The sequence below is a fragment of the Oncorhynchus tshawytscha genome, linkage group LG03, assembly GCF_018296145.1.
Source record: "Oncorhynchus tshawytscha isolate Ot180627B linkage group LG03, Otsh_v2.0, whole genome shotgun sequence".
NCBI lineage: Eukaryota > Metazoa > Chordata > Actinopteri > Salmoniformes > Salmonidae > Oncorhynchus > Oncorhynchus tshawytscha.
Genome location: NC_056431.1, coordinates 40991403 through 41011312, shown reverse-complemented (window position 1 = coordinate 41011312; position 19910 = coordinate 40991403). Strand labels below are relative to the sequence as shown.

At 43.7% G+C, this 19910-nt stretch overlaps 1 protein-coding gene across 4 annotated transcripts in view; it reads right to left on the bottom strand.

The window, feature by feature from the left end:
* The window catches only part of LOC112234141 (myosin light chain kinase, smooth muscle-like), a 93469-nt gene that overhangs the window by 48153 nt on the left and 25406 nt on the right, over positions 1 to 19910 (bottom strand). For all 4 annotated transcript variants that reach the window (XM_024402142.2, XM_024402143.2, XM_024402145.2 and 1 more), the window contains exons 4-9: positions 17005 to 17212; positions 15561 to 15603; positions 1511 to 1676; positions 1085 to 1250; positions 887 to 908; positions 137 to 729 (exon numbers count right to left, since the gene is read on the bottom strand). In XM_024402142.2, coding sequence (XP_024257910.1) covers positions 137 to 729; positions 887 to 908; positions 1085 to 1250; positions 1511 to 1676; positions 15561 to 15603; positions 17005 to 17212 — 1198 coding nt within the window. The remainder of the gene's footprint in view (positions 1 to 136; positions 730 to 886; positions 909 to 1084; positions 1251 to 1510; positions 1677 to 15560; positions 15604 to 17004; positions 17213 to 19910) is intronic.

The window sequence follows — 19910 nt, the reverse complement described above, 5'->3', positions numbered from 1 at the left end:
AGAGGAATAAGATGTTTGTGCTTAAGGAACATTTCTGGGACCTTTTATTTCAGGTCATGAAACATGGGACCAACACTTTACATGTTGCATTTATATTTTTGTTCAATATAATACACCATAAGATGTTTTGAATCACCTTGGCATTTGAATGCGACTTTGGTCCCCTCTTTAGTGTCCTGGCTCTGAGGTACAGAGTCAAATTTTGGTGGAGCTCCAGCAGTCACTGCTGTCCTCGCTGACCTGCTCTCTCTGGCCTGCCTTCTAGTCTCTCTAGTGGGCTCTGGAGATGGCTGTGGGAGGCTCTGGACTCCCACTGGGGGAGTCTTCACCCTATCCCTTGTATCCCTCTCAGGGGCTCTGTGTGGGTCTGGGCTGGTCTTAGCAGCTCCCTGGCCTCTTAGATGGTGTTGCAGACTGGTAGAGCTGGCAGCCTTTGGGGTTGCCACTCCAGGCTTTCTAGGGGCCTCATCAGGCAGGTCTGCAGGGGGCTTGGGAGACGCCAGGATGGTGGTCTTGGGAGACACCATGGTGTCCTTCCATGTTGCTTTGGTCAGCTCTGTGTGGTCTTTGGTCTCCCTGGTGAGTGTGGCGAGTCTCTCTCTGGTCTCAGTCCTGTCTCCTGTCTTGGTAGGTGAACGCCGGTCAGCGAGCAGGCCGTTACTTGTGTGCTTGACTTCGGGTGAGTCAGTTGTCTTTGGGACAGGGGCCACCGGAGCAGAGGGACCAAGGCTGTAGTAACACATTGTCAAGGGATTGAATATTTAACTGCAGAGAAATTCTTGTGGAATTATTTGGTAGAAATGTATACATCTCATGAAAATAATTGCTCATGGAATCACAGTTAGTAATACTACAATGCAGGGAATTGTATGAGATACATACTCACATGCCAGCCTCACTGCCTGAACCTAAAAAGGAAAGGATGCACACTGAATTTCCTCTCAAATACAACAAAAAATGTCCCAAATATAACTTGTCCCAAATGGCACCCTATTCAGTGGACCCTAGTCAATAGGAGTGCACTACAAAGGGGAAAAGTCCTATTTGGGACACAGCCTGTGTGTTGATGGCTGCAGTATCTTACCCTGAACATTCAGCTCTGCTGTAGCTGTGGCCTTCCCAGCACTGTTGGCCACAGAGCAGGTGTACATTCCTGCATCGTCCACACACACGTCTCGGATCTCCAGGAAGTGGATTCCCGACTTCTCAAACATGTTGAAGTGGGAAGAAGTATGAAGCTCTTCATCTCCCTGTGACACCCATCAAAGAGAAAAAGTGACAAAGTGGAAGAGAGAGATGTCAGAGATTAAGACTCACCATCCTACATATTTGAAAGACAATACACCATCTCTGTTCTAACCAGAATTGCAAAATCTAAATGTTAACTTTCCAAAATGTCATGCTTATTCCCTCCTAATTCAAAAAAAGATTCAAAGTGGGATTGCTGGAAAACCTGGGAATTTTGGGAAAGTTACTGAGATTACGAAACCTTCTCTCTGTTCCATCTCACCTTAAGCCAGGTAACCAGGGGCTGTGGGCGTCCTGTGATTTTGGCAGAGAACTTGCCACTCTGTCCCAATCGGACAAAGATGCGCGAGGGCCTTGTCACAAACTTAGGGGGGCTCTCCCCCCAGATACTGGGCATACTCTCCATGGTTGACACTCCAAACCGCCCACTGGAGTCAGAGAAAACACAACCACTCACTACCTCAGCATCCAAATATGTGCCTGCTTAATCACACCACTTGAACAAACAAATTCCATTTGAGCAATGACTTAATATAGCAAATATGAGTGACTGACAGACTATATTTACAGGCCGTTGCTTGCGGCTCCAACTTTTACGGGATTTTGTCTGCAGCAATCAAAGATCCGGAGCTTCCCGAATCTTCTGTGCATGTACAGAGTATATCAAACCTTAGGAACACCTTCCTAATATTGAGTTGCACCCCCCTTACTTTAAATCCACAACTTGGATCCCTCCACAGCCTCAGAGGAGCTAGATACTTTTTCTAACCTCTCTGCATTACAACCAAATTATGATAAGTACTACATTTAAGCAATAAGGTACGAGGGGGTGTGGTATATTGGCCATATACTGTACCACAATCCCCAGAGGTTCCTTATTGCTATTATAAACTGGTTACCAACGTAATTAGAGCAGGACAAATAAATGTTTCGTAATACCCGTGGTATAAGCTCTGATATACCACAGCTGTCAGCCAATCAGCATTCAGGGCTCGAACCATCCCAGTTTATAATATGTATTCGATCACCAAAAAAAAAATGATACTTTTACATTACCATGTAGTTTACCAATAAAATGGTCTGACGGTGAAGTGGACATACTCGGTATTCAAAGAAATGATCTCGCTACAACACATTTTAATAGAAAGTTAGCAAAAATAGATCTTGCTACAGTGGAAACTCTTTAGTCATATGCCTGTTTAACTATTTATTTTATTTTATGAGCAAAACATTTTATTTTCTTTGGAACAGCAAGCCAGACAACATTAAAACAGGCCTATTTCTATAATGATCATGATTATGATTTCGGGGAGCAAAAATGATTCAATATTAAAGCATTACACTTCTCACTAAAGGCTTCAGTCATACAAAAGATATACTTAAAACCCGAACTGGTTCTCTAGCAAGAATGTGTGATCCCATGTTCAGGAATGGGCTTTAATCTCTCACTTAAGGTTATTTGAAAATGAAATCATCATCTCTAAAATATCGCTATTTATAAAAAACAAGCCATAGAAAGTCGGTTGCAATTTCAGTTTAATCCACCAGAAAAGACAAAACAAATATTATAACCAATATTATGGTTAAACTCAAATACACTAATTGATTAAAAAAAAACAATCTTTGGTTATAATATTTCTAATGATATCATAAATCGTACTGGTGGAGTTGTCACACATGCAGCAAACAAAAATATGGACATTTCAGCTCTACTCAAAATGATATCTAATTTCAGCATTAACGCAAAAATGGAAGAGGCAATTAGAAGGGGGGAAAAGTAAGGAACATGTCTGTTGGCCCTGCATTAAAGACCAAATTTGTCTAAAGACAATTGTGATACTTTATTTTATTTTAGGACCAAATAATTGACAGCTGTCAGGGGGGATACAACCATCCCAGCTATGCAGATTTTGCTGGGAAGAGACAGAATAATTATCAGATCAAATTTTACATACAGTACCCATGGTTAGCAGATGTTATTGCGAGTGTAGCGAAATGCTTGTGCTTCTAGTTGCGACAGTACTGCAATATGTAATCTAACAATTCCTCAACAACTACCTAATGCACACAAATCTAAGTAAAGACTAAGAATATATACATATACATGTATGGATGAGCAATGACAGGCAGCATAGGCAAGATGCAATAGATGGTATAAAATACAGTATATAGATAGATGAGTAATGCAAGATATGCAAACATTATTAAAGTGCCATTATTTAAAGTGACTAGTGATCCATTTATTAAAGTGGCCAATGATTTCAAGTCTGTATGTAGGCAGCAGCCTCTCGGTGTTAGTGATGGCTGTTTTACAGTCTGATGGTCTAGTGGCCGGGGACTTCAATTCAGGGAAACGTAAATCCGTTTGACCAAATTTCTATCAGTATGTTAAATGTGCAACCAGAGGGGAAACAACTCTGGACCACCTTTACTCCACACACAGAGATGTATACAAAGCTCTCCCTCGCCCTCCATTTGGCAAATCTGACCATAATTCTATCCTCCTGATTCCAAGCAAAAATTAAAGCAGGAAGCACCAGTGACTCGATCTATACAACAGTGTCAGATGAAGAAGATGCTAAACTACAGGACTGTTTTGCTAGCACAGACTGGAATATGTTCCGGGATTCTTCCAATGGCATTGAGGAGTACACCACATCAGTCACTGGCTTTATCAATAAGTGCATCGAGGATGTCGTGCCCACAGTGACTGTACGTACATAACCGGACCAGAAGCCATGGATTACAGGCAACCTTCGCACTGAGCTAAAGGGTAGAGCTGCCGCGTTCAAGGAGCAGGACACTAACCCGGAAGCTTATAAGAAATCCCGCTATGCCCTCCGATGAACCATCAAACAGGTAAAGCATCAAAACAGGACTAAGATCGAATCGTACTACACCGGCTCCTCTGGCAGGGCCTGCAAACTACTACAGACTACAAAAGGGAAGCACAGCCGAGAGCTGCTCCGTGACACGAGCCTACCAGACAAGCTAAATTACTTTTATGCTCGCTTCGAGGCAAGTAACACTGAAACATGCATGAGAGCATGAGCCGTTCCGGACGACTGTGTGATCACGCTCTTCACAGCCAATGTGAGCAAGACCTTTAAACAGGTCAAAATTCACAAGGCCGGAGGGCCAGATGAATTACCAAGACATGTAAGCATGCGCTGACCAACTGGCTTCACTGACATTTTCAACCTCTCCCTGTCTGAGTCTGTAATACCAACATGTTTCAAGCAAGCCACCATAGACCCTGTGCCCAAGAACACTAAAGTAACCTGCCTAAATGTCTACCGACCCGTAGCACTCACGTCTGTAAGGCTGGTCATAGCTCACATCAACACCATTATCCCAGAAACCCTAGGACCCACTCCAATTTGCATACCGCACCAACAGATGCCATCTCTATTGCCCTCCACACTGCCCTTTCCCACATGGACAAAAGGAACACCTATGTAAGAATGCTATTCGTTGACTACAGCTCAGCGTAGTGCCCTCAAAGCTCATCACTAAGCTAAGGGCCCTGGGACTAAACACCTCCCTCTGCAACTGGATCCTGGACTTCCTGGTGGGCTGCCAACACCACATCCGCCATGCTAATCCGTAACACAGGGGCCCCTCAGGGGTGCGTGCTCAGTCCCCTCCTGTACTCCCTGTTCACTCATGACTGCATGGCCAGGCACGACTCCAACACCATCATTACGTTTGCCGATGACACAACAGTGGTAGGCCTGATCAAAAACAACGATGAGACAGACTAGAGGTCAGAGATCTGTCTGTTTGGTGCCATGATAACAACCTCCCCCTCAACGTGATCAAGACAAAGGAGAAGATGGTGGACTACAGGAAAATGAGGACCGAGCAAGCCCCCATTCTCATCGACGGGGCTGCATTGGAGCAGGTTGAGAGCTTCAAGTTCCTTGGTGTCCACATCGCCAACAAACTATCACTGTCCAAACACACCAAGACACACCACCCTTTTTTACACTGCTGCTACTCTGTCTTATCTATGCAAAATCACTAACTCTACATACATGTACATATTATTTCAATTACCAAATCAAATGTTATTGGTCACATACAAATGGTTAACAGATGTTAATGCGAGTGTAGCGAAATGCTTGTGCTTCTAGTTCCGAGCAGTCTTTACCGTGCAGTAATGACTAACCTGAACCTGTGCCCCTGCACTGTTACCCACTTTAATTAGCATCGCTACTGTTATTTTAGTGCTGCTCTTTAATTATTTGTTATTTTTTTACTTAACTTATTTTTCTTAAAACTGCATTGTTGGTTACGGGCTTGTAAGAAAGCATTTCACTGTAGGGTCTACACCTGTTGCATTCGGCGCATGTGACATAAAATTACATTTGATAAATCAATAATAATCTTAGCCACAATCAACAGCCTGATCAATTCTATGCGAAGAAGATGTATCACGCTGCATGAGGCAAATGGTGGTAACACCAGATAGATACTGACTGGTTCTGATCCACGCCCCTACTTTTTTTTTAAGGTATCTGTGACCAGATGCATATCTGTATTCCCAGTCATGTGAAATCCATAGATTAGGGCAAATTAATATATTTCAATTGACTGATTTCTTTATATGAACTGTAATTCTAAAATCTTTGAAATGATTACATGTTGCATTTTTATTTTGGTTCAATGTATATATAAAAACACAGGAAAATCACGTTTTTGACAGCACTGGGCCTTGAAAACGGCAACATTTTTTTTATGCGCCATGGCAAAATGTGTAGAATTGCAGGAAATTTACTTTTAAAACTTCCACGAGATGTGTGCCCCCTCCCAACCAAACCTCACTTAGGGCCTCAAAAAGGCTAAGCAGCATAGTACCCTTTGATCTCAATCAGTTTCATGGAGATATGCATTTAGATCTACTTGAGTTTCGAAGTAGCCTACAGTGTTGTTTTGAATTATGGAGGGAATACATTTTAGAGCAGATGGTGGTAAACTAGCATACTGTAGCGTACCTGTGTATTTTGCACAGTTGAGTTCTGGCCACATGAAAGAAAAGTGTGTTGGCGGATTTGTCTTACAGTAACGTTAAACTATGCTATTCGGGTTAGGTTATGTAGAATACTGTGATCATTATGTGATCTTGTATACCAGTGGAGGCTCTTCAAGGGAGGAAGAGGACCATCCTATTCGGTGAATTTCAACAACCCAAAAATTGTGAAACATTAAAAAGGTATCCTTTTTAGATAAAACTATACTAAATATATTTACGTCACCAAATAATTGATTTAAACACACCGTTTTGCAATAAGCGTCTACAGTAGCCTCAACAGCACCTTTTAGGGTAGCAACATGGTGTAGCCGGAGACAGCCATTTCCAGTCCTTCTCTGGGATCATTGTCTTCAATACAAAACCTCCGGAGGCTCATGGTTCTCACCCCTTTCCATAGACTTGCACAGTAATTATGACGACTTCCCGGGGACGTCATCCAGCCTCTTTCAGTATGAATTGACATGTTCTCCATCCAATCCAAGCATACGCTACAGCTAGCTAGCACTGCAGTGCATAAAGTGTGGTGAGTTGTTGACTCAGAGAGAACGACAATCGTTTTGTTCAAAACTGTTCAACTACCAAGGAAGAGCAGCGGAGAGCGAGAGTGAGCTAGCTATATTTCATTGTATTTTTTTTCTTCTTCTTAGTTTACTTTTCACTTACTTAGCTAACGCAGCTAATTTAGCTTACCCAACAACCTGACTCAAGCAGAGATTAATGCTATGTGTGTTAGCGAGCTGGCTAAGGTTACCCAACACTGCAACTCTAAGTCAAGTTAAGCTAACAAAAATATAAGCTTTTGGTTTTACAAATGTATTGCCACTGGGACCCACTGGTGTAACTGCTAAACTGCTTGCTGTACACTGTACTGCGTGATAGTAAACCCACAATCCAATCCATGTGTACAAACACATTAGTTCTAGTTTCTTGATCATAACGTTATGGTGACAACTTAGGCTGTGTAGCCATTAGCGGTTATGCTATGAAGGTTTGGCTGCCTGGTCAAAGACTGACATAGCTGTTGTGTTGTCCAAAAGCAAGGGGAAAAGAAAAAGTGAGAGAAGGAAAGCGAGTAGATGCGAGAAGGAATTATACAATGAGCAAAGTGATGATGCTGTATGTGGCTGCTACAAAGGTGAACAGGGGTGTGGGTGATCAGGGGTGTATTCATTCCGCCGAGTCAGTTGCTAAATGTTTCTTAAGAGCTCCAATGTAACCTGCCTAAATGACTACACCACCCTGTAGCACTCACATCTGTAAATATGAAGTGCTTTGAAAGGCTGGTCATGACACACAACACCATCATCCCAGACACCATAGACCCACTCAAATTTGCATACAGTCTCAACAGATCCACAAATGACGCAATCACAATTGCACTTCATACTGCCCTCTCCCACCTGGACAAGAGGGGAAATAACTATGTGAGAATGCGGTTCATAGACTACAGCTCAGCATTCAACACCATAGTCCACTCCAAGCTAGGGACCCTGGGACTGAACAACTCTCTCTGCAACTGGATCCTGGACTTTGACAGCTCGGACCCAGGCAGTAAGAGTAGGCAACAACAACTCCAGGACACTGACCCTCAACACGGGGGCCCCTCAGGGATGTGTGCTTAGTTCCCTTCTGTACTTCCTGTTCACCCATGACTGTGTGGCCTCGCACGACCCCAACACCATCATGCTTGTTGTCCACATAACTAACAACTTAACATGGTCCACACACACCCGCAGAGTTGTGAAGAGGGCATGGCAGTGCCACTCCCCATCAGGGAGGCAGAAAATATTTGTCATGGGCCCTCAGATCCTCAAAAGGCTGCACCATCGATAGCATCTTGACAGGCTGCATCACCACTTCATATAGCAATTGCACCGCCCTTCACCACAAATATCTACAAAGGGTGGTGCGGACAGCCCAGTACATCACTGGGGCTGCCATCCAGTACCTCTATATCAGACAGTGACAGAGGAATGACTGACAAATTGACAAAGACTCCAACTACCCAAGCCATATATTGTTCATTCTGCTGCCATCCAGAAAACAGTACCGGAGCGTCGGCTCCTGGACCAACAGGCTCCGAGACAGCAGTTTTATGGCTTGGGGGTAGAAGCTCAATAGCCAGACTGCTAAATAGTCAATTAAGAGTACCCAAACTCTCTGGACTGACTATCTTGCACTTGACGCTAAGCACACGCACTAGACTTGATATATACACACTCACTACACCGTCACTCCCACACAAATCACTCACGTTCAAACACTACATACGCACAGACACAAACATACATGCATTCACACATGCAGACTCACACTTGAACAAATTTTATTAGTCAAAAGCACCGAATACAACAGGTGTAGTAGGACTTACAGTGAAATGCTTACTTAAGAGCCCCTAACCAACAATGCAGTTTAAAACAATATGGATAAGAATAAGAAATAAAAGTAACAAGTAATTGAAGAACAGCAGGAAAATAATAATAGTGAAACTATATACAGGGGGGTACTGGTACAGGATCAATGTGCGGGGGCAATGGTTAGTTGAGGTAATACGTACATGTAGGTAGAGCTATTAAAGTGACTATGCATAGATAACAACAGAGAGTAGCAGTGGTATAAAAGAAGGGGAGAGGGGGGGCAATGCAAATATTCTGGGTAGCCATTTGATTAGGTGTTCAGTAGTTTTATGGCTTGGGGGTATAAGTGGTTTAGAAGCCTCTTGGACCTAGACTTGGTTCTCTGGTACCGCTTGCCATGCGGTAGCAGAGAGAACAGTTTATGACTAGGGTGGCTGGAGTCGGACAATATTTAGGACCTTCCTCTGACACTGCCTGGTATAGAGGTCCTGGGTGGCAGGGAAGCTTGGCCCCAGTGATGTACTTGGCTATTCGCACTACCCTCTGTAGTGCCTTGCGGTCGGAGGCCGAGCAGTTGCCATACCAGGCAGTGATGCAACCAGGATGCTCTCGATGGTGCAGCTGTAGAACATTTTGAGGATCTGAGGACCCATGCCAAATCTTTTCAGTCTCCTGAGGGGGAATAGGTTTTGTCGTGCCCTCTTCACGACTGTCTTGGTGTGCTTGGACCATGTTCGTTTGTTGATGTGGATGCCAAGGAACTTGAAGCTCTCAATCTGCTCCACTGCAACCCCATCGATGAGAATGGCGGAGTGATCGGTCCTCTTTTTCCTGTAGTCCACAATCATCTCCTTTGTCTTGATCACGTTGAGGGAGAGGTTGTTGTCCTGGCACTACATGGCCAGGTCTCTGACCTCTTCCCTACAGGTGAGCGTTTTCTTGTTTGCTTATGGCGGAATACAGCTCATTCAATGCCGTCTTAGTGCCAGCCTCTGACTGTGTTGGTATGTAAACAGCTACGAAAAATACAGGTCAAACTCTCTAGGTAGATATTGTGGTCTACAGATTATCATGAGATACTCTACCTCCGGTGAGCAATAGCTTGAGACTTCCTTAGATATCGTGCACCAGCTGTTATTTACAAAAATACATAGCCGGCCGCCCCTTGTCTTACCAGACGCCGCTGTTCTATCCTGCCAGGACAGCGTATAAACCACCAGCTGTATGTTGAGTCTCATCGTTCAGCCACGACTCCGTGAAGCATAAGACATTACAGTTTTGAATGTCCCGTTGATAGATTAACCTTGTCCGTAGGTCATCTATTTTATTCTCCAAAGACTGCACATTTCCTAGCAGAATGGAAGGAAGTGGGGGTTTATTCGATTGCCTTCGAATTCTCAGAAGGAAGCAGGGTAGCTATTTGAAGAATAACATTTTTTCATTTATTTAACACCTTTTTGGTTACTACGTGATTCCATGTGTCATGTCATAGTTTCGATGTCTTCACTATTATTCTACGATGTAGAAAATAGTAAATAAATAAATAAAACCATTGAGTAGGTGTTCTATAACTTTTGACCTGTAGTGTATGTTTCATTTGTGTGTGTTTAACTTCAATTTGTAGGCTAGGTTGTAGCAACCTCGATAGGCATAGGGAAAATTTGAGTATCATGTAGTAGCCTAAACCTATCGATGTTACATTGAGCTGGGTGAATGGAATATGAATGACAGTCATCCAATATGCCGTATAGAAATAATGCCATGCTCATAAAAAATGTCCTCCCTAATCTTAAATGACACAGACCGCCACTGTTGCATACATTGATTCCGCTTTGATCTAACTTTATTAAACAAGCGCCGAAGCCTCCCACCATTAGCTGACAAATTGAAAACCATAGTCATTGGCGACTCCATTACCCGCAGTATTAGACTTCAAACTAATCATCCAGTGATCATACACTGTTTACCAGGGGGAGGGCTACCGACGTTAAGGCTATTCTGAAGATGGTGCTGGCTAAAGCTAAAACTGGCAGAGAGTGTAGAGAGTATAGAGATATTGTTATCCACGTCGGCACCAACGATGTTAGGATGAAACAGTCAGAGGTCACCAAGCGCAACATAGCTTCAGCCTGTAAATCAGCTAGAAAGATGTGTTGGCATCGAGTAATTGTTTCTGGCCACCTCCCAGTTAGGGGGAGTGATGAGCTCTACAGCAGAGTCTCACAACTCAATCACTGGTTGAAAACTGTTTTCTGCCCCTCCCAAAAGATAGAATATGTTGATAATTGGCCTTCTATCTGGGACTCACTCACAAACAGGACCAAGCCTGGCCTGTTGAGGAGTGACGGACTCCATCCTAGCTGGAGGGGTGCTCTCATCTTATCTACCAACATAGACAGGGCTCTAACTCCTTTAGCTCCACAATGAAATAGGGTGCAGGCCAGCCACTAGCACAGTCAGTGTAGTCAGCTCAGCTATCCCATTGAGACCGTGTCTGTGCCTCGACCTGGGTTGGGCAAAACTAAACTTGGCGGTGTTCGCCTTAGCAATCTCACTAGAATAAAGACCTCCTCCATTCCTGCCATTATTGAAAGAGATCGTGATACCTCGCATCTTAAAATAGGGCTACTTAATGTTAGATCCCGTACTTCAAAGGCCGTTATAGTCAATGAACTAATCTTGATGTGATTGGCCTGACTGAAACATGGCTTAAGCCTGATGAATTTACTGTGTTAAATGAGGCCTCAACTCCTGGTTACACTAGTGACCATATCCCACGTGCATCCCGCAAAGGCGGAGGTGTTGCTAACATTTAAATGTCAATTTACAAAAAAAAAAAAAACGTTTTCGTCTTTTGAGCTTCTAGTCATGAAATCTATGCAACCTACTCAATCACTTTTTATAGCTACTGTTTACAGGCCTCCTGGGCCGTATACAACGTTCCTCATTGATTTCCCTGAATTCCTATCGGACCTTGTAGTCATAGCAGATAATATTCACATTTTTGGAAATGTTAATATTCACATGGAAAAGTCCACAGACCCACTCCCAAAGGCTTTCGGAGCCATCATCGACTCAGTGGGTTTTGTCCAACATGTCTCTGGACCTACTCACTGTCACAGTCATACTCTGGACCGACTTAGTTTTGTCCCATGAAATACATTTTGCAGATCTTAATGTTTTTCCTCATAATCCTTGACTATCAGACCACCATTTTATTACATTTGCAATCGCAACAAATAATCTGCTCAGACCCCAACCAAGGAGCATCAAAAGTCGTGCTATAAATTCTCAGACAACCCAAAGATTCCTTGATGCCCTTCCAGACTCCCTCTGCCTACCCAAGGACGCCAGGACGCCAGAGGACAAAAATCAGTTAACCACCTAACTTGAGGAACTCAATTTAACCTTGCGCAATACTCTAGATGCAGTTGCACTCCAAAAAACATTTCTCATAAGAAACTACCTCCTTGGAATACAGAAAACACCCGAGCTCTGAAGCAAGCTTCCAGAAAATTGGAACGGAAATGGCACCACACCAAACTGGAAGTCTTCCGACTAGCTTGGAAAGACAGTACCGTGCAGTATCGAAGAGCCCTTACTGCTGCTCGATCATCCTATTTTTCCCACTTAATTGAGGAAAATAAGAACGATCCCAAATTATTTTTGATACTGTCGCAAAGCTAACTAAAAAGCAGCATTCCCCAAGAGAGGATGACTTTCACTTCAGCAGTAATAAATTCATTAACTTTTTGAGGAAAAGATCATGATCATTAGAAAGCAAATTACAGACTCCTCTTTAAATCTGTGTATTCCTCCAAAGCTCAGCTGTCCTGAGTCTGCACAACTCTGCCAGGACCTAGGATCAAGAGAGACACTCAAGTGTTTTAGTACTATATCTCTTGACACAATGATGAAAATAATAAATGGCCTCTAAAGCTTCAAGCTGCATACTGGACCCGATTCCAACTAAACTACTGAAAGAGCTGCTCCTGTGCTTGGCCCTTTTACGTTGAACATAATGAATGGCACTCTATCCACCGGATGTGTACCAAACTCACCAGAAGTGGCAGTAATAAAACCTCTTGAAAATAGCCAAACCTTGACCCAGAAAAAAATAAAAAATAAATAAAATCGGCCTATATCGAATCTTCCATTCCTCTCCAAATTTTTTGAAAAAGCTGTTGCGCAGCAACTCACTGCCTTCCTGAAGAGAAACAATGTATACGGAATGCTTAGCACTGAGACTGCACTTGTGAAGGTGGTAAATTACCTTTTAATGGCGTTAGACCGAGGCTCTGCATCTGTCCTCGTGCTCCTAGACCTTAGTGCTGCGGTTGATACTATGGATCACCACATTCTTTTTGAGAGATTGGAAACCCAAATTGCTCTACATGGACAAGTTCTGGCCTGGTTTAGATCTTATCTGTCAGAAAGATATCAGTTTGTCTCTGAATGGTTTGTCCTCTGACAAATCAACTGTAAATTTTGGTGTTCCTCAAGGTTCCGTTTTAGGACCACTATTGTTTTCACTATATATTTTACCTCTTGGGGATGTCATTCGAAAACATAATGTTAACTTTCACTGCTATGCTGATGACACACAGCTGTACATTTCAATGAAACATGGTGAAGCCCCAAAATTGCCCTCGCTAGAAGCCTGTGTTTCAGACATAAGGAAGTGGATGGCTGCAAACTTTCTACTTTTAAACTCGGACAAAACATAGATGCTTGTTCTAGGTCCCAAGAAACAAAGAGATCTTCTGTTGATTCTGACAATTAATCTTAATGGTTGTACAGTCGTCTCAAATAAAACTGAAGGACCTCGGCATTACTCTGGACCCTGATCTCTTTTGACGAACATATCAAGACTGTTTCAAGGACTGCTTTTTTCCATCTACGTAACATTGCAAAAATCAGAAACTTTCTGTCCAAAAATTATGCAGAAAAATGTATCCATGCTTTTCTTACTTATAGGTTAGACTACGGCAATGCTCTACTTTCCGGCTACCCGGATAAAGCACTAAATAGTCTTCAGTTAGTGCTAAATATGGCTGCTAGAATCCTGACTAGAACCAAAAAATGTGATCACATTACTCCAGTGCCAGCCTCCCTACACTGGCTTCCTGTTAAGGCAAGGGCTGATTAAGGTTCTACTGCTAACCTACAAAGCATTACATGGGCTTGCATGCAGTACATACCTACAAGTACGCTCCGGTCACAAGACGCAGGCCTCCTAATTGTCCCTAGAATTTCTAAGCAAACATCTGGAGGCAGGGCTTTCTCCTACAGAGCTCCATTTTTATGGAATGGTCTGCTTACCCATGTGAGAGACGCAGACTCGGTCTTAACCTTTAAGTCTTTACTGAAGAATCATCTCTTCAGTAGGTCATATGATTGAGTGTAGTCTGGCCCAGGAGTGTGAAAGTGAACCGAAAGGCTCTGGAGCAAAGAACCGTCCTTGCTGTCTCTGCCTGGCCGGTTCCCCTCTCTCCACTGGGATTCTCTGCCTCTAACCCTATTACAGGGGCTGAGTCACTGGCTTACTGGTGCTCTTCCATGCTGTCCCTAGGAGGGGTGCGTGACTTGAATGGGTTGAGTCACTGACCTGATCTTCCCGTCACGATTGACGCTCCCCCTTGGGTTGTGCCGTGGCGGAGATCTTTGTGGGCTATACTCGGCCTTGTCTCAGGATGGTAAGTTGGTGGTTGAAGATATCTCTAGTGGTGTGGGGGCTGTTCTTTGACCAAGTGGGTGAGGTTATATCCTGCCTGTTTGGCCCTGTCCGGGGGTATCATCGGATGGGGCCAGTGTCTCCTGACCCCTCCTGTCTCAGCCTCCAGTATTTATGCTGCAGTAGTTTGAGTGTCGTGGGGCTAGGGTCAGTCTGTTATATCTGGAGTACTTCTGCTGTCTTATCCGGTGTCCTGTGTGAATTTAAATATGCTCTCTCTAATTCTCTCCTTCTCAGAGGACCTGAGTCCTAGGACCAAGCCTCAGGACTACCCGGCATGATGACTCCTTGCTGTCCCCAGTCCACCTGGCCGTGCTGCTGCTCCAGTTTCAACCGTTCTGCCTGTAGCTATGGAACCCTAACCTGTTCAACGGACGTGCTACCTGTCCCAGACCTGCTGTTTTCAACTCTCTAGAGACAGCAGGAGCGGTAGAGACACTCTCAATGATCGGCTATGAAAAGCCAACTGCCATTTACTCCTGAGGTGCTGACTTGTTGCACCCTCGACAACTACTGTGATTATTATTATTATTTGACCTTGCTGGTCATTTATGACATTTGAACATCTTGGCCATGTTCTGTTATAATCCGCACCCGGCACAGCCAGAAGAGGACTGGCCACCCCTCATGGCCTGGTTTCTTCCTAGGTTTTGGCCTTTCTAGGGAGTTGTTCCTAGCCACCGTGCTTCTGCATTGCTTGCTTTTTGGGGTTTTAGGCTGGGTTTCTGTACAGCACTTTGAGATATCAGCTGATGTAAGAAGGGCTACATAAATAAATTTGATTTGATTACCATTCGTCTGAGCAGCCGGTTCTCTGTGCATATAGAATATACACATGCGCTGATCTGCACGTGCAAAAGCGTCGGGAAGCTCCGGATCTTTTTAGTGCAGTGGACTAAAAGATCCCTAAAAAGTTGGATTCGCAGCCCTATTTATTATAGCAAGAAAGCATTTTGATGAACAATATTCTGAAAAAAAAAACGACCAGAACGATGAAACAGGACAGTAAGGTTGATTTAAACACCACCATGATACCACCATTTGCAAAGAAAGGATGCTCACCAAATGGCAACCTATTCACTATATTCTGCATTACGTTTGACAAGGGTGCATTGGGCTCTGGTCAAAAGTAGTGCACTATATAGGGAATTTGGTGCCATTTGGGACGCAGGCACATATACCTTACCCTGTTCTACTGGAGGGGAGTCTGGATTTCTTCCCTGTGTTCCCTATGAGAGATGGAAAACACGCCTCAGATAATGAATAAAAATAAACATCAGGGTGCACCCCAAATTGCATCCTATTCCCTAAGCAGTGCACTATAAGGAATAGGGTGCCATTGGGGAGACAAGGAGTTGATTGCTGGTGCAAGTCCAGCAGCACGGGTGTAAATGAATGTGCACTGTGCAGTGTTGAAGAATGCTTCAGATCTCGCTGCAATGCCCCTTGTTACAGAGGTCATGCTCCATATGTATCTGCTAGTGTTCAGTGAGCCAGAGGTGCCTAAATAGCTGTTTACGATCTTGTAAAGCTTAACAAAATGTGGAGGACGTCTGAATGTTTACATACTTCTCCCTGGAAAGTAGTAGGTGCCAGGCCGCCTCTTTCATGCACAATGTAACCTAAGTATCCACAGTGTAAACATTGGAAATGCAAGAGGCACAGCTGGCATGGTATACACAAAGGAATTTGAAAATCAAAAAGTGTGCCAGTAACACTTATCCTAACAGGAAGAAAAAGTTCCCGAAGCCTTCCATGTGGATATTATAATGGCAGCATCCCAAATGGCACCAGATTCCTTATTTAGTGCACTACTTTTGACCAGGGCTTATAGGGCTCTGGTCAAAATGACGTGCACTATACAGTATAGGGAATAGGGGGACATTTGGGACAAAACCTCTGCTGGCTTTGCCATCGGTTACTCTAATGAGTGCCGTCTGAACAGGGAAGTAGAAAAGTATTCAACCTTATTCTTACTATTACATAGAGTTAAAAACAGCACAAAAGCCTATGTACAATACTTTTGACAGGACGTCTTGTATTTTACGGAGTAAAATAAAGGCGGTGCCATTAAAAACACTTGGCGCCGTCTTGGTTTAATTTCACATGAGGTATTGAGGCCGTGCACATGTCCCAGTCTACTGCCTATGCTACATTTCAAAGGAGATACAAAGGCAATGGACCCTGTCCAATTATTATTTATTTGTATTTTTAGTTAATCTTTATTTAAAAAAGGCAAGTCGATCAAGAACAAATTCTTATTTACAGTGATGGCCTAACCCGGCCAAACCCTTATGACGCTGGGCCAATTGTGCGCCGCCCTATGGGACTCCCAATCACGGTCGGTTAGGATACACCCTAGAATCGAACCAGGGTCTGTAGTGACGCCTCTAGCACGGAGATGCAGTGCCTTAGACTGCTGTGCCACTCAGGAGCCCAATTGTCAACATTCTATTATTTCTGATTGGCTGATGGAGAGAGTTAGGTTGCCTTCCAAATAGCACCCTGTTCCCTATATAGCACACAACGTTTGGACATTGCCTATTGCAGGCTCTGGTCAAAAGTAATGCACTATATTAGGGAATGAGTGCCATTTGGGACACAGTTTTATTGGACAGCTGCGGCTGTACCTTCTATAGTGATCTCCACTGTGACCTGGCGGCTCCCAGCATCGTTGACAGCCTCACACGTGTAACGCCCTGCATCCTCCTCCTGGACACCGTGTACCACCAGGCTGAAGGTTCCGCGGCTACTCTGTTCCATGACGAACCGCTCTCCAGCCGTCACTGCTTTCCCATTCCTGGACCACGTGACCTGGGGCTCAGGGTTTCCTCTCACCTGGGAATAGATGGATGTACCTCAGTGGATTTTTAACATAGAGCATCAGTGGTTAATGGTCCTGGTTGAAACAAAACAGTTGATAGGGTTAAATCAGCAATAATATCCCTGTGAAGTGGCATGGTGGATTTCTCAGTGAGGAAGCAAAAACGTTGGTAGCGCTGCAATGTCCAGGAAAAGGCATTTATTTACAGTGAGGATGGGAAGTAAACCATAGAAACATACAGTATGTACAACAAGCGCTTTCCGTGACAGACTGACCAGGTGAATCCAGGTGAAAGCTATATCCCTTGTTGATGTCACTTGTTAAATCCACTTCAAAAATCAGTGTAGATGAAGGGGAGGAGACCGATTATAGAAGGATTTAGAAGGTTTGAGACAACTGAGACAAGGATTGTGTACGTGTGCCATTCAGAGGGTGAATGAGCAAGACTAAAGATTTCAGTGCCTTTGAACAGGGTATGGTAGTAGGTGCCAGGCAGACCGCACAACAGTCTCCCGTGTGAATCAGGAATGGCCCACCACCCAATGGACATCCAGCCAACTTGACAACAGTGGGAAGCACTGGAGTCAACATGGCCCAGCATCCCTGTGGAACATTTGACACCTTGTAGAGTCCATGCCGCGACAAATTGAGGCTGTTCTGAGGGCAAAATGGAGGGGTGCAACTCAATATTAGGAAGGTGTTCCTAATGTTTTGTACACAGTGTATGTATCACATTCCCATGAACATAACACTATCATAATCAATAAACCGTTTCCATAAGCAGGTCAAAATATTAGGGCACGGACGGACACCAAGCTCCATGACAATCTCTATGCGGGCACAAAAGCATAGTGTGTTTACGTCCACCGTTTTTATTAGCATAATCTTCTCAATACAATTGGAGTTGGAGCACAGCAACACACTGGGTGTGTGAAACTGACAATCTGTGGCCCATAGCCAAATTAAAGTGGATACAAAATCAATAATTAGATGTAAAAACAAAAATGGACACGGCAAACTAGGATATTTACAAAAACACAAATGATAAACATTGATGTCGGTAACTAGCAAGCGAAATGGAAAGCTACCGATTACCCTTAACGTTTCCGACCTCCTAGAATACAAAAAAAACACATTGGTTTTATTATCCCTGTGTTCTGGTTTCCAACTAAACCTAATTTCCTCAACTTCATTCCTTTTTCCCTTAGTGCATAACTCGAGTTCTTAGTCCTTTCTGACGTTTCAATTCTCGCAATGCTCTTTTTCCCCCCCGACACTGCCCAGGTCAGTAGCCATCACTCATCATGCCACTTGACAAGAGTGGAGTACAACACTGGTGCTGAAACAGCACAGGAAGTTAACTAGCAAAAGTGAACAGGTACAGAAGATCTGTTAAACACCTCTCAGTTCATCTCAGTTCTAGTTGACTTCACTAATCTCACTACAGCTTGTTTTCTCAGAAATCTTTGAAGCATCACAAATCTGCAGGCAGAGGCCACAGCTAATAAGGACAGGGGATGGGCACACGCTGTTTCCACTGGTGGCATGCCAACAATCCTCGTCTTGAACCCTGGGGGACTTTAAAACGTTGTATTTCGGAGGAGCACCATTGTAAACCCGAACTCTGCAATTACAAGCCACTCGCAAAGACAACTTGTTTTGAATTAACAGAAAAAACTAACGAGAAATGGACATTGTTAACCACTGCAACGGATTTCAGATTGAACATACAAATGAATAAGGTTCGACTGCTAGTAGAGGATAGAATGACTTCGTATGCCACCCAAAATTCTGAGGCAAGCTATAAAAAAAAAGCACACAGGCCCAGCCTCGCTCTTTAAAATCGGCCACTCACATTCCAGCCTGTCAAACTAGCCTCTCTCAGTTTCAATCAAATATAACCTCTGTTGTACCCAGTTCTCCGAAGGCTTGCCCAAAAATAGCAGTATTAAAGTCATTATTAAATCAAACAGACACTGGCATTTCCTTGAAAACTCAGCTGCTTGAGGCTCAGTGCCACAGAAATTTCGAGCAGACTTCGGACTTCTCATTCCTAAAGCTTCGTGTGGTCCTCTCTGGGCCTCAAACATCCTGAATGAGCAAGTTCACATGCGGAGTATAGGAAAAACACTAGGTTGTTTACACACCAAGTCAAGTTTAAAAATGCCAGAAAAACAGACAAGTACCAAGAGAAAACGGGTTGAAAACAAAAAAAGGTTGCGACAAGACTATGGTACAATGCACTGGTAGCAGAGAGGCCCTGACTGCTGATCCACCCAGAACATACGAACCTAGCTTCTAAAGTCTACCAAAATACCCAAGAGTGCAAGAAGACAACAAGTAAAAAAGGGAACAAAGCAAGGAATATTCTCTCTAGTTCTTGTTGAGTCATGCTACTGGAACCCAATGTATCACCACAACAAGGGTACTATTCGCTATAACAAGGCTAATACTTATGGGATAACAGCAGCCTTGACCGTGAAATCCCCTCGTAATGAAGAGAGAAACTGATTAAAAGGGAAGATGCAGCGTTTGTTCGTTTAATCATGTAAGCAGCGATTTCCAGTAGTACCGTTTCCATGTGAAGAAACCAGAAAGGACATTTTTGATCCCTCGCGTCTTCAGACCAGTCGCTGCTCCAAATCAATAACGTCCCAAAATAGCACCCTATTCCCTATTTAGTGCACTACTTCAGACCAGCGCTTTGGTCAA